The following is a 14,313-nucleotide window of genomic DNA, read 5'->3' on the forward strand; positions in this document are numbered from 1 at the left end:
TTACCAAGTAGCTGGAAAGAACCTTCAATGTCCAGATTGACGTTGTCGCTGATAATATTTCACTCTGTAATCTTTTTCTTTTTAATCTCTTGCATGTTTTTACGCCGCTTTACCCCGTCTGTGTAACAAACGGAGTGTAAGCACCCAGCAACGTAGGTGCATATTAAGATCAGGAAATCACTTTCTGCTTCCTGGAGATAGCAGTGCGACTGACCACATTTCATTCTGACACCTACTTGGCCACGAACGCTCAGATGAGCAGAAGTATTGAGCTCTTTGAGCATCGTGGGCACCGGACGGGAAAAAATGACAACGGCGTCGGTCTGAAAGTAGCGAAGACAGTTGCGTTGCGCTCTGGTCCGGGTGGAAGATGGAGTCCGTCCTCTCATTGGCTCCCAGCTCCTGTGATGTGTTTCAACACCATATTATAGCAGGTGCATTGGGACAAGTAACATTTTTGATGTCCTGATTGTTATTTGCTTTAAGAAAAGAAGATGTTTTAATAACCAGATAGAATATTTCCTCCAAACTCTTAAGGTGGACATTTCTTCAGTGGGCTGTCCTTGTATTTAGGTGCTCGCGAGGCCTCGTAGGTTAGTGGACTGTTTGAATGGCTCTAGTTTGGCTTCCTAGTTTGACGACTTAGGGTTGAATATCAAACATTGTTATTGATATCCTTCATCTACTACCAATCATTTTTTCCAGCCAGACGTTGAGTTGTGCTCCATACTGACCTTCCCAAGCTGCTCCCTCTCCATTACCATGTGTAGTTTTACCATCAGCACCCACCCATCCTTTCTATCCTCTCTCCTTAATTCCAACCCTCCTGTACATGCAGAAGTCTAACGCAGTGCTTCCCAACCAGGGGGGCTGTTCCCCGAGGGGACACTAGTACAGGAAAACACAACTGACTCAAGTAACTCAACTAGAGGAGAGAAATTAAGATTTAATTCAACATATTTGTGTTAAAGACAAAATAAAACATCCAAACAATTGGTGTGATCGTCAGCCTGAGTCAGTTGCACATTAACACTCGTGTGTCAAGGATGAACATTTGGTAGTCATCCAAAGTAAAAGATAAACATCTGAAATGGTTAGCTGTAATATAATAAATGTCTCCGTCCTGGATTTATTGATGCCGTAGACGAAACACCACATCACGCAGAACAGGTTGGGAACCACTGGTCTGACGTAATACAACCTAATACCATTTTCATGTTTCTCCCTGAGTCTGTTTAAACATGTGTCTGCAGCTCTGTTAGACAGCCTCTCTGATATTCACTCATCTCTGTGTCTCTGCCACTCTCTGCCTCTCCGCCTGCCACTGAAGCGCTCGCCGTCCGTCGGCCCATCTAGCAAAGGCAGACGTGTAAGCACCATCACTGCTCCGCGGTCTTATCGAGCCTCTCAATGTGCCGTCTCGTCCCGCCGATGTTCCGCTTGTGTTGCATTTCCTTGTGTGTTTGCTGTGGCTGTCTGATTGCATGACCGCGGTTCTGAACAACTGTTTGGATATTTTGTGTTTCTAAAGGTATAACTGTTTGGATTTTGTACATATTTTATTTACAATGAGTGATCAAAAAGTTCAGAAGCCGTTGCTGTTGTGCACAAATGGAGTAGTACGTTACAGTAATGTGCATCGAGCAGGTGGAAAAAAAAACAAAACACTTTTGTGAGTAATTATTCCAAGTTACATCGCTTGATTGCCATCAGCACCCGAGTTACATCGGAGATTGCAGAACAACAGAAGATGTTGGAGATCCTCTGCCGCCCCTTTGCTTCATCGCCTCCGATCTTCTGAAGCATTTCAGTCTCCATTGCTGATTTCCTGAGTTTGACACAAACCCTGATGAGTGAAATCACAAATGTGCTCATGGGGTCTCAAAAATGAGTGTAAGTCGGGTGCTGATGTGGATCCAGCTGCCTCCCGCTGCTCTGAACTGTGCAGCGCTGCGTTCGTGTGCAACAGGAACTTCTGATTGCACCTCGTGTGTGTGTGTGGTGTTTCTATGTGTGCTCCCTGTGTGTGTGTGTGTTGTTAGCTTTGTGAATGGCCCTGCATGGTTCATGGTATGTGCTTGTGGTGTTTTACATCAGCATGGTCAGTGGGCTGTGATGTGTTGTAACACATGGGGGGGGCTATAAAGTTGTGGTCAGTTTTCCTTTGTGGTTTTGGAGGTCCAGTTGATGTCTTGACCACAATGTGTGTTTATTGTGTTTATGTATTATGGTGCTCGTTCTTCTCTCTAAGCTGCATATTGTTCTAGATTTTTTTGTTTTTGTTTTTTGAACTAACACTTTTCCTTCTGTCTCCATCATCTCTTCCTCCTCTCATCTTCCTCTCTCCCCCTTTTTCATTTCCTTTCTTCCTCCCATCCTCATCACCTTCTCCTCCACTTCCATCTGTCTTTTTATCCTTCTTCTCTCCCTTTCTCACTTGTTTCTGTGTCCTCTCCGTCTCCTACACCCCTCCCCTCTCTCTCCCTCCCCGCAGGTGGACTCTATGGATAACTTCACCCCCTCCAACACTCCGTCTCGGGAAGATGACCTGAAGTCCCACCTCAAGTCCCGCTCACGTTCGCCCTCCATGGCCAGCGATATGGAGCCCATAGAGGTCAGATAATCACTGAGACTGGGGAAGAGACTCAGCCACTTCCTGTCTTCTACCAGCTCCACTTCTTAAGTACAGTTGAAGGACTGTTGGTTACCAGCCTAAGGTGGTAGTTACTATAACACCAATGCATCTGTAAGATGAAGATAAGTCGGCATCAGAATCCTCCTTGTTAACTTGAACATGTACGCTCGGCATGTCGAGGAACAAGAATGCATCCAGATTTTTAAATAGACAATTTTCAGTGACATGTTTAGCTGAAACTCACAAAGCTGAGACTGTTCTGTTGGGACGTCCATTGTCAGCTGCAAGTAATTCAGTCATGTAGAAATGTGCGGAGCCAGCAGTACGACGATAAGAAGGAGACATAGACTCATCGTGTTCTCAGACCGTCGTTAAATATGGAGTCCGAGTAAATACCAGCATCCTGTTTGGACACTTCTGTCTTTTTCTGTAATGGTGTTTACAACAGAAGAAGGGTCTTGTAAACAACATGAGGAGCAGATGCAACTGCAAGAGCCTCAAATTAACAAGTAATATTGGAGTCATTGATCAAAACATGTGACTTTTCATTGTCAAATCGTTTGGCTGATTAATATGAAAACTGTGTTTTTCTTTTAACACCTCCATCCTCCACTTTGTGGCTATTAACCAAGATTCGTTATGAATTCATTGCCAGCGGTAGAGGGATGTATCTCACTGTCCACTGTTTCCTTGCAGTTGATAGACCATCCGCCTCGGACAGTTCAGACGCCCACCATGCGCTCAGGAGGCTACGGCAGTATCGGACGCTCCTCGCCTAAGGTTGGACACGTTTCACTGTTGCACCACCGCGCCACATCGTATTATGTTGGATGTTTGATGACCACTGATGACGTCCTTCTCCCTCATTCACACCCTCCTACAGCCTAAAGCACATCAGTTTGTAGTGAAGTCCTTCAACACGCCCACTAAGTGTAACCAGTGCACCTCCCTCATGGTGGGGCTCATCCGTCAGGGTTGCACCTGCGAAGGTAAGAAAAGAACAAACATAAAAACCTACATCATGTTTTACTGAAATCATTCCTGATCAGGTCGTTTCATCCGAGCTAAAAATAAATTCCACGAAATGTAAAGATTGAAACCGTTTACAATACGTACTGAGTCACCTGTCTTCCTCTGTCTCCGCGTGTCCAGTGTGTAACTTCTCCTGCCACGTAACGTGTGCCGACAAGGCTCCAGCCGTGTGTCCCGTCCCCCAGGACCAGACCAAGGGCCCGCTGGGGATCGACCCCCAGAGGGGCATCGGTACTGCGTATGAAGGCCACGTCAGGGTGAGTGAGACCGACGCAGACAGTGACTTAGTGATGCCAACGGTCAGATTTAAAGAATGTTTGGAGACACTCAGCGGTTTCTGAGCTGCTTCTTGAATCTGAGACCAAAGAAAGTGGGTTTAACTGTGTTAAATCACTGGACCTGAGGGCTCTGACAGTAGCAGGGCTGATCACACAGAAGAACTGTTTCCATACTGAGAGATAAACTATGTGTGTGCGTTGTAGGTGCCCAAACCAACCGGGGTGAAGAAGGGCTGGCAGAGAGCGATGGCTGTGGTCTGTGACTTCAAACTGTTCCTGTATGAGCTGGGAGAAGGAAAAGCAACACAACCGAGTGTCGTCGTCAGCCAAGTCATAGATATGAGGTAAGAGAAGCACAACAAGCCTCGAAATACTGCAGCTGACATGATAAGTCAGAAACATTGCCGGGTCCAGTTACTGGGTTTACAGCTTTTCTCATCACTATTTATTTTTCTTAGTCTGCTATGATAGTAAAAATAATGTTTTTTTAGTTCTTAAATGTTAGTTAGATAAAAGATGTTAGAAGTCTTTGGCTCTGGGAAATAGTGATCAGCACTTTCTCCTGTTTTTAGACCAAGGGACTGATCGAACAATAGAAAACGAATCACTGATGGAAATAATCAGTTGCCGCTCTGATGAATACTTTTTGAAATACTAATTTATTGAAAATATTTTGGATTTGCAGCTGAGCCTTCAGTCCAGGAGAGTTTATTATTTGAAAATAGTGCTGAATGATCCAATTATATATATTTTTTATCATTATTTATCATATATTGGATTTATAGGCCATCTATGAATAGTTTCTTTAATTGGTCAGGTATTCATGTGCAGTTTGAAATATATTTTTTTGTCTTGATTCAGTGGGTACAGGACATTGACTGTGTGGAGGAACTGTGGAGCTGATATGCACATTTCAATATTTGTTTATATATTCCAAGTCGGATTGACAGAACAATATTAAACAATGTTATCACTCATCGCAGACTTGATCATATTATTAATGCCTAGCTTGGAAGCAGATAGCACAAGATGTGAACAAGATGTAAATACACTAAGAAGTGACCTTCTCTATAACAAACCTTTTGATCTCACAGAGACGAAGAGTTTTCTGTCAGTTCAGTCCTCGCCTCGGATGTCATCCACGCCAGCCGCAAGGACATCCCCTGTATATTCAGAGTGAGTTCCTTCTGATGTTTTCTGCGCCGCTCCGACAGACCTGCGGTCCCTCGACAAGAATAGCACTGATTTCAGGGAACGACGAGAGGGCGGTGCCGTCCGAGGTGTAACGTGACCGTTTTCTCGTCCCTCCTCAGGTGACAGCGTCCCAGCTCTCCCCCTCCAGCAGCCACAAGCCCTCCATCCTGATCCTGGCCGACAGCGACCAGGAGAGGAACAAGTGGGTGGGCCTCCTCAACGAGCTCCACCGCATCCTCAAGAAGAACAAGCTCAAGGAGCGCTTCGTCTACGTCCCCAAGGAGGCGTACGACAGCACCCTGCCGCTCATCAAGACCACTCAGTCTGCTGCTATCATAGGTGACAGAACGCACTGGAGCTGCGAGAGGGGTTCAAGGAAGTAGCGGAAACGTGTCACTGAAATAAGATTGTAGAAACACGTACTGCTCTTTTAATCTGTGTGCGGTCACAGAAATAGATAAGTCCTTGTTTATGTGAGTGCATTCGTCCAGAAAGAGCTTTTCTTTTTCTATTTGTAACCCGTGAAATCAGAGAACGCCTCGAGGCTCAGCAGTCCGATTAATGTTATGTTTGAAAAATAGAAGCAAACAAGCAGACTGCAACATTTTCTGTCCCCTTACTCGCTTCATCTTGCTTCATATGTTTTATCCTCAGATCACGAGCGTGTCGCCCTGGGCAACGAGGAAGGCCTATATGTCATCCATGTCACCAAAGATGGTAAGACCCAATCAAAAGCTGCAGTTTCTGATCTTTAGTTTCATCTTAATGCTGATTTAAATGTGTTAGAATAGATGGAGGAAGTCGACCGATGAACTACTTCTTCTGTCCCCCCCTCTCCCTTCGGTCACCTCTCCACTCTTGCCTCTCTTCACTCCCTCCACCCTCCAGAAATAATCCGGGTGGGTGACAACAAGAAGGTCCACCACATCGACCTGATCCTCCAGGAGCAGCTGCTGGCCGTCATCTCTGGCCGGAACCGCCACGTCCGTCTCTTCCCAACGCAGGCGCTGGACGGCCGCGAGGCCGAGTCCTACAAGCTAGCTGAGACTAAAGGCTGCCAGACCATCGTGTCGGGCCCCGTTCGTAACGGCTCCCTCACCTGCCTGTGTGTCGCCATGAAGAGACAAATCATATGTTACGAGGTCAGAACGCACCGATAATATAACGGACAGTGCAGTCTTCCTCAGATTTTTTTGAGGTGTTCTCCCTCCAGGCTCCGCCTCCTCCTGACATGTTGTGTTTCTTTTCCAATGTCGCAGGTGAATAAGAGTAAAGGGCGTCACCGCCGGCTGCGGGAGCTGCAGGCCCCGGGGCTCGTTCAGTGGATGGGTCTGCTCAGTGAGCGTCTTTGCGTGGGCTTCCAGTCCGGCTTCATGCGCTACAGGTATGTTACTCATCTGACAAACATGCGGTAGAAATGTTCCTCTCGCGGCTTTTAACGTCCATGTTTGTGAAACCCTGCGCAGCGTCCATGGCGACATGTCCCCGGTGAGCCTGCTGCACCACGAGGACCACACCCTGGCCTTCATCCCCCAGCAGGGCCTGGATGCCCTCTGTGCCGTGGAGATCTCCAGCAAAGAGCTGCTGCTGTGCTTCAGCGCCATCGGGGTGTACGTGGACTCTCAGGGCCGCCGGTCGCGTCAGCAGGAGCTGATGTGGCCGGCGGTGCCCGGCGCTGCCTGTGAGGCTCATTCACACTCTGTCAACTTGTAGATGCAGATATAAAAGCACAACATCATGGGATATATATATATATATATATATATAAAATTAGTCTTTAACTGTCTGTCGAGTCATCAGGTAAAAAGTGAAGTCACTTCACAGTGAGACCAAATTAAAAGTGTTGTGTTCTAAAGACAAACTGCTGCAGTAGTTTACTGTAAATAGTTTTTTTTTATGTTCTGTAACATAGACAAATAAAGATATTTACACCATAAACAAATTCAGGACTGTAACTATAGATTGAGGTAATGAAATGAAAAGAGATAACCGACGCGTCCTCCTCTCCAGGCTACAACGCCCCCTACCTGTCAGTGTACAGTGAGAATGCCGTGGACGTGTTCGACGTCAACACCATGGAGTGGATCCAGACCATTCCGCTGAAGAAGGTCAGAGCAGACAGCTGGGTGCTCTCTGGCTCCACCTAGTGGAGGAAACCAATGACTTACCTCTCGTTCTTTTTGATGGCCTCAGTGCCACGTCGACGGACGAATAACGTTTCTGATGGACTCTCGTTCTCGTTTCCATTTCTGCGTTCGTCCTCCAGGTGCGACCTCTGAACATCGACGGCTCTCTGAACCTGCTGGGCCTGGAAACGGTCCGCCTCATCTACTTCAGAAACAAGATGGCCGGTAAGACCTTTTAGTGCTGTGAAGCGTCGTGGTGTCTAAAAAGTGCTCAAAGTTTGTTGAGTCAAACAGAACTCCATCACCAGTAAAAGTCCTGCGTGCAAACACTTCCTTCCTGTTATCACCTCCATTTTATTTTATTTAAATTCAGAAGCCAAAGAACTCATGATGTCATAGAAAGGCTCCTTTCAGTGTTATTATATTATATTATATTATATTACATTATTACTGATGAGCAGCGGTTTAGTGTTTCAGCTGTTTCATGAACTTTGGGGTCTTTTAATCGTTCCGTGTGTTTGACATGTAACATGTTAATGTGCAGGTGAGTGTAGTGCGTTAAAAATCAGCAGGATGGGAACTCTCCAATTCGTCTCTGCTGTTTTGTTGCTGTGCTGCTTTTCTTCTTCCTTTTCCTCTTCCTCACAGTCTGTCTAGTTTGAAGTGAAGCGTTGACACGTCGTCCTTCTAAAGACGCTTTGCTGTGCCGTTTCAGAGGGCGATGAGCTGGTCGTCCCGGAGACGTCCGACAACAGCAGGAAGCAGCTGGTGCGCAGCATGAACAACAAGAGGCGCTTCTCGTTCAGGGTGCCTGAAGAAGAGCGACTTCAGCAGAGGAGGTAGCCGACTCGGCACATCTTCACCCTCACCGAGGAGCTCCACAGGAGCAGCGAAGCTTTTATTGTTCACAATAATTCTTTTTTTTTTTTTACCACCTTTTTCAAAGTTTTCCCGACGTTTGTGTTTATCGTTGCGTCGGTTCGGTGACATCACTGCAGCAGTGAAGTGTTTACAGCAGTGCGTCCTCGTCCTGCTGCCGGCCGACGTCCCTTCAGCTCCCTGAACGTCTCTGCTTGTGATTCCAGAGAGATGCTGAGAGATCCAGAGATGAGGAACAAGCTGATCTCCAACCCCACCAACTTCAACCACGTGGCCCACATGGGACCAGGAGACGGGATCCAGATCCTGAAAGACCTGCCCATGGTACACACACACACACACACACACACACACACACACACACACACACACACACACACACACACACACACACACACACACACACACACACACACACACACACACACACACTCTCTACACATTGTAGAGCTGCACATTCTTCCTTCATTCGTCCTCCAGCGCGACAACCTTCACTTCCGCTTAGTTTTTGTTCTTCGTCACTAAACTCAGCGTGAAGCTGAACTTCATCGTCACGTCTATAAAATCCAGCAGTCTGGTTCCACCGAGTTTCTGTATGTCGCTGCCTGTTTGTCCGATCACACTCTCCTCTCCTCTCCTCTCCTCTCCTCTCCTCTCCTCTCCCTCCTCTCCTCTCCTCTCCCCTCTCCTCCTCTCCTCTCCTCTCCTCCTCCTCTCCTCTCCCCTCCCCTCCCCTCCCCTCCTCTCCCCTCCTCTCCTCTCCTCTCCTCTCCTCTCCTCTCCTCTCCTCTCCTCTCCTCTCCTCTCCTCTCCACTCCTCTACTCACTCCTCTCCTCCCCTACCCCCCTCCCCTGCACTGCACTCTTTGTGTGTGTATGTGTGTTTTCTCCACGCCTGTTAAAACCAGAACATCCGTGTTCAGGAGAGCCGTGCAGGATTCAGCGGGTCGGTCAGCATCCCGTCCATCACCAAGAACCGGGCGGAGCCGGGCCGCTCCATGAGCGCCAGCAGCGGACTGGGAATACGTGAGTAGCTTCATCTTCCTCAGTAACCTTCATCGCACGGCCTCCTGTTCTCTGCGTCTCCCTGACTTCCTCTTCCTCCTCCTCCTGCTCCTCCTGCTCCTCCCCTTATTCCTCTTCCTCTTTCTCCTCCTCTTCCTCCTCCCCTTATTCCTCTTCCTCTTCCTCCTCCTCCCCCTCCTCCCCTTATTCCTCTTTCTCCTCCTCCTCCTCCCCTTATTCCTCTTTCTCCTCCTCCTCTTCTTCTTCCTCCTCTCCCTCCTCTCCGTCCAGGCTCGTCCTCCCAGAACGGCAGCGCTCTGCGCAGGGAGCTGTCAGGAGGCAGCTACGGGTCCAAACGGCAGACCATGACCTCCCCCTCCGAGAGCTCCCTGTCCTCCGGCGGCGGGATGGACTGCGGGGACGCTCCGCTGTCCCAGTTCGACAGAGAGGTCAGTCGTCCATCTGAACATGCAGCTTCATGTGCGGTTGACTGTAAACATTATCGTAAACGCCGGATCTTTACGAGTCTCTGAACAAACTAATGACATCTTTTTACTAACTGCTGCTTCCGAGCAGCTTCAGTCTGATTGGACGAGTTCTTGTAGATCTGAATACAGAGTTAATGTCAACCGAGCATCAGCTTGTTATGAGTGCATCACGATTGTGTTCTTGCTTTGTGACCGTAGAAGTTAGACGTCAAGTTATCTGAAATATCTGAAAAATAGATCACGTTGTTCCCCTTTGAAAAACAAATCCTCCCTCCCATCAGTCACCAACATCCCAACATCTGCGTACCTCATCCCACCGCTGCAGCCGATTGGTTTGCTCCCTGTGATGTCAGCGCTTTGTAGCGTCGGCCACTGAGGCCCCTCAGGCTCCCCCCCCCCCCCCCTCCCCTCCCCTCCCCTCCAGTCTGCACGCTAACCCTCTGAACCCCACGACCCCGCAGGCCACTTTCAAATGCGTGTTTACTTCTGAAGTAAATTGCTGAAATGGCGCCATTTATCGGCCAGGAAGTGTCCAACTAGAAAAGATTGATCTGTTTTTAGATATCTGATGTTCCTTGAACTAATCATTTGCACCAAACGCTTCCATCAGGAAAAACGAAACAAAATCTGAGCTTAAAATAGACGTTTCATCCAAATCCCTTTATTTACATGTAAATAGTTGAATGTGTGAAGCAGGCGGAGACACCCTGACTTCTTGTTCCAATACCAGCGACACATTACAAACTTATACGTTTCGATTCCAACTTTTGTAAAAAAAATAAATCAAAGAAATTCAACTACGATTTCTCACGTTTTAACTGTCTTATACTGCTCAAAAGATGATGGTGCTGTTTCCATGGAGATGCGGGAGGCACAGCTGCAGTGACCCTGTGTGGGCTTCAGAGGGTTTAACGCCTCCCCGTGATTCCTGCTTGCAGGTTCGGGTCGGATGAGTCGTTGCCTCAGAGAGCCGCTGAAAGTTTGTCCCTTTAACAGTTTCTGCAAGTCGTTCAGCTTTAAGCTGTCAGCATGTAAACACGGTGACCGGGATGGAGGAGCAACTACAGCAGCTCCCCTCCCCTCCCCTCCCCTCCCCTCCCCTCCAGCCCCTCCTACCCCCCTCTCTCATTCTCTCTCTGTGGCTCCCCGTCCTCATCAGCCTGGACGTTGTCAGCTCCATCTCGCCCCCATGTGTCGCCTCCCTCCACCCTGAACCCAGCTGAACCCCCCCACCCCCACCCCCTCCTCCCCCCCCCCCCCCTCCCGCCCCACCCCAGCATGTTGTCTGTGGGCTGGGCGCTGAGTCTGAACTTTCCTCTGCAGTGGCAGGCAGTCTCACCGTCGGAGAAGACCCCTGATCTGAAAAGGGCTTTAAGGACCCTCCTTAGTAAGATGAAGGTAATGTCAACACCACTGAGAGCACCGAGTAACTGAGCGCACGCACACACGCACACGCACACGCACACACACACACACACACACACACACACACACACACACACACACACACACACACACACACACACACACACAGAGCGAGTCTGCGTCCCCTCCGCTGCACCATTTCAGCTCCGTCACCTCAGCAGCATCCGATGGTTTGTTGCATCTTTCACCGGAGCACCATCAGCACCGTCCCTCCGTCCGTCCCTCCGTCCGTCTCCGGGACAGACTGGTGCACCGCTGCTTCCCATCGCTGCCCGCCCTGCCAATCACAGAGCATGTCTGCTTCCATACCGCTCCCGACGGCCCGCCCACGTTTCTGACCCCGGAGCGGTCCAACTTCACAGAGCACACAGCGTGGTCGGTCGTCATGGCAACACCAGCAGCTTAAGAGAATCTCTCTGAAATGATTGGTCGGAAATTAGACCGGCTGCACAAAGGCTGCATGGTTTGAATCCAGATGAACACGTTGGCTCAGATGAGTGATCGTCATCCAGCAGGAGATCCGAGTGGGTTTTAAACACAAACGATGAATCACAGGACTTCAGACGGTTTCTGTGATTCGAGTAATTAAAAATGTTTCATTTTGAAGCAACTTTTCTCAAAAAGTCTGACGTAGTTTTAAGTGTTTTTTTGTTTTTTTTTTTTTTGTATATTGCAGGAATTAGCAAAAAATTGCAAGTCAGTGAAAAACATTGCAAATTTTGTTATCTTTTGCCGTACAGAGTCGTATGTAATTAATATTTTGTCACTTTTTTTTCAGTTGTTGTGATTTTTCCAGTCGTTGTTTGTTTTGATGACGACGAGCGGCTGACGAGCTTCGCTGACCGGAAAACAAGTTTTTTTTTTTCGTCGATAGAGCGACTTTTGTTTGGAGAAGTTTCCTTTGTGAAGCTTTTCTGCTTGAATTTGGCAAAAAAATGCCGAGATCTCTTGAATTGACGTTTATTATCTCCTGGAGGAAGATGAGAGTTTATGAACACTGTAGCTGGTCAGCGCTGCTCTCTGAATCTGCTGTGACTCTGAACAACATCTACACCGACAGCAGTGTGTGCAGCAGTGTGTGCAGCAGTGTGTGCAGCAGTGTGTGTAGCAGTGTGTGCAGCAGTGTGTGTAGCGTGTGTGTAGCAGTGTGTGTAGCAGTGTGTGCAGCAGTGTGTGCAGCAGTGTGTGTAGCGTGTGTGTGTAGCAGTGTGTGTCTGGAGTTGATAGAAACACACTCTGAGCTCGTTGGTGTTTTTAGTTTATTTCGGATCTTAATCAGAGCTGATTACCTCACCGATCGTCTTCATCTCGGTAAAGAGTCTCCATGACTCAGCACATCCTCTCCTCCAGTGTTACAGTGTCCTGCTGTCCTCGCTGAGCTCAGATGGAGGTGCGAGCGACCCTCCTCCTCCTGCTCCTCCTCCTCCACCTCCTCTTCATCTGCTCTGCATGTTTGTTTTCCTTCAGCTGATCATTTCTGCTCAATCGAGCTGTTCATCTGCTGATGGGGTGAGATGTAGTGGAGGATGGCGGGGGAGAGGGGGGTGGGGGTGGGGCGGCACATTAACGGGCAGTGAGGAAGACGCGTGATGAGTGAGGAAGAGCGGTGCATGTGTAGCAGCAGTCACAAACGTGCAGTCTGATGAATCCGAGTGTGGACTTTGTCTTTACGTGTTTTGTTTGTCTCCTCCAGGACTCGGACTCCCCCCGTCACTCAACGGCCTCCAACAGCTCCACCTTCAGCAGCCCCCCCAGTCCGGCATCCCCGCACAAGACCAAGTCCCTGTCCCTGGAGAGCACAGACCGGATGGGCTGGGACACATGAGCTCCCCCCCATCCTCCTCCCTCCCCCGCCGGCCGCTCGCCCATCCAACCCCGCCGACCGACTAGAACCCACAGCACAGGACTTCAAACTCTTCCTCCTCCTCTTCCTCTTCCTCCTCCAGCTCAGTCCTCCCCCTCACTGCCCAGAGAACTGCACCTCCTGCCCGCCGCTCTCCCCCCTCATCAGCAATCGTCTCTCCGCGTTCTTCCATGACGGGACACAAACACTAACGAAGACATGAGTGGTGGCGTACATGACGGTGCAAGTGTGTGTGTGTGTGTGTGTGTGTGTGTGTGTGTGTGTGTGTGTGTGTGAGAGTGTGAGTGTGAGTGAGAGAAGCTGTGTGCAGCTGCGTGTGCATGTGTTTATCCTGAAGAGGCAGACCATATAGGAATACGACATCTCTGTTTGCAATTCGCTGACTCAGCTCGGCCCCCTGTTGAGATTGAGACTCTTTAAAAAAAAAAAAGAAAAGAAAAAAAACTCCCGATGCAACAAAAGAAGAAGAAGAGGACCATCACTGAGAACCCGTTTTTACTTGTACATAGGACCCGGGAGGTTCCAGGGGACTTTATTTTAATTTATTTATCGATCTTAGACAAGGAAAGGGAGGTTTTGCTTCTTGGTGGCCTGAAGCAGACGTGAGGAGGTGAAACTCCTCCTCACTTCTCACTGTCGCTTCTCTCTGGGTGCCGCAGAAATTCAAAATGATTTAAAAGAGAAAAAAAAAAAGGAATGATTTTTATTTTTGTTTTTTTTTGTTGCTCCATGATACTAAGTGCAGTGACTTTATCATTTAAAAAAAATAATAATAATAATTTGGACCATCAGTGAAAAGAGCTCCCTGAAGCAGCGGTTCTCGTGACATCATCACAACTCTCTTCCCTCATTGGTTCAGTGCGACTGACATCACCGGGGCAGCCAGGCGCGTGTCCTCCCGTTCGTAGCGTAGACGTCCCACTTTGCTGTACAACCAAACCGAGCGGCTCACAGTGATGTACATAGGTTCAGAGTAGAGAGTAATATATGCCGAGGAAAATACTGTAGACGTACACGGGACACCAGAAATCCTCTTTGACTTTTATTTTGTCTTTGTTTGGAGTGATTTGGGTTTGGATTCACACACAAAAGCCATTTTAAACCACTTCTCTTCTTTCTTTCTTTTTACCCATTCATTTTAGTGTTTTATATTTTATTGTCTGACACGCGTTATGTGTGTTGTTGTTGTTGTTGTTGTTTGTTTTTCTCCCGCCTGGTTTGAAGAAGCTCTTGCGTGTCGACACTACTGCCCGCTAACTGTAGAGCGAGCACTTGCGCTTATCACAACTCTCCCGCTGCACACGTATCCACACACACACACACACACAAGGTGAGGTGGTGTTTTTAATGCCTTGTCCCACTCGTCCTCTTGACTGTCGGCGGTGAA

The 14,313-nt window shown here is 48.4% G+C and overlaps 1 protein-coding gene across 7 annotated transcripts in view; it reads left to right on the forward strand.

Annotated features, from left to right (window-relative positions):
• The window catches only part of cdc42bpab (CDC42 binding protein kinase alpha (DMPK-like) b), a 74,635-nt gene extending 61,040 nt beyond the window's left edge, over positions 1–13,595 (forward strand). For 2 of the 7 annotated variants that reach the window (XM_069703119.1, XM_069703121.1), the window contains 20 exons: positions 1,331–1,369; positions 2,495–2,614; positions 3,332–3,415; positions 3,519–3,624; positions 3,788–3,924; positions 4,150–4,289; positions 5,040–5,121; positions 5,259–5,478; positions 5,794–5,856; positions 6,028–6,281; positions 6,399–6,523; positions 6,606–6,820; positions 7,150–7,247; positions 7,406–7,490; positions 7,981–8,104; positions 8,351–8,468; positions 9,053–9,170; positions 9,441–9,598; positions 10,961–11,035; positions 12,756–13,595. In XM_069703119.1, the coding sequence (XP_069559220.1) occupies positions 1,331–1,369; positions 2,495–2,614; positions 3,332–3,415; positions 3,519–3,624; positions 3,788–3,924; positions 4,150–4,289; positions 5,040–5,121; positions 5,259–5,478; positions 5,794–5,856; positions 6,028–6,281; positions 6,399–6,523; positions 6,606–6,820; positions 7,150–7,247; positions 7,406–7,490; positions 7,981–8,104; positions 8,351–8,468; positions 9,053–9,170; positions 9,441–9,598; positions 10,961–11,035; positions 12,756–12,887 (2,493 nt within the window). In that variant the 3' untranslated portion in view covers positions 12,888–13,595. The remainder of the gene's footprint in view (positions 1–1,330; positions 1,370–2,494; positions 2,615–3,331; positions 3,416–3,518; positions 3,625–3,787; positions 3,925–4,149; positions 4,290–5,039; positions 5,122–5,258; positions 5,479–5,793; positions 5,857–6,027; positions 6,282–6,398; positions 6,524–6,605; positions 6,821–7,149; positions 7,248–7,405; positions 7,491–7,980; positions 8,105–8,350; positions 8,469–9,052; positions 9,171–9,440; positions 9,599–10,960; positions 11,036–12,755) is intronic. The other 5 variants (XM_069703122.1, XM_069703127.1, XM_069703120.1 and 2 more) reach the window with 4 other exon arrangements.
• The last annotated feature ends 718 nt before the right edge of the window (positions 13,596–14,313 follow it).

This window comes from Brachyistius frenatus, unplaced genomic scaffold (genome assembly GCF_029030835.1).
Source record: "Brachyistius frenatus isolate BFR_SWC_R1_liver_20210118 unplaced genomic scaffold, ASM2903083v1 Contig_44, whole genome shotgun sequence".
In the NCBI taxonomy this organism is placed as follows: domain Eukaryota; kingdom Metazoa; phylum Chordata; class Actinopteri; family Embiotocidae; genus Brachyistius; species Brachyistius frenatus.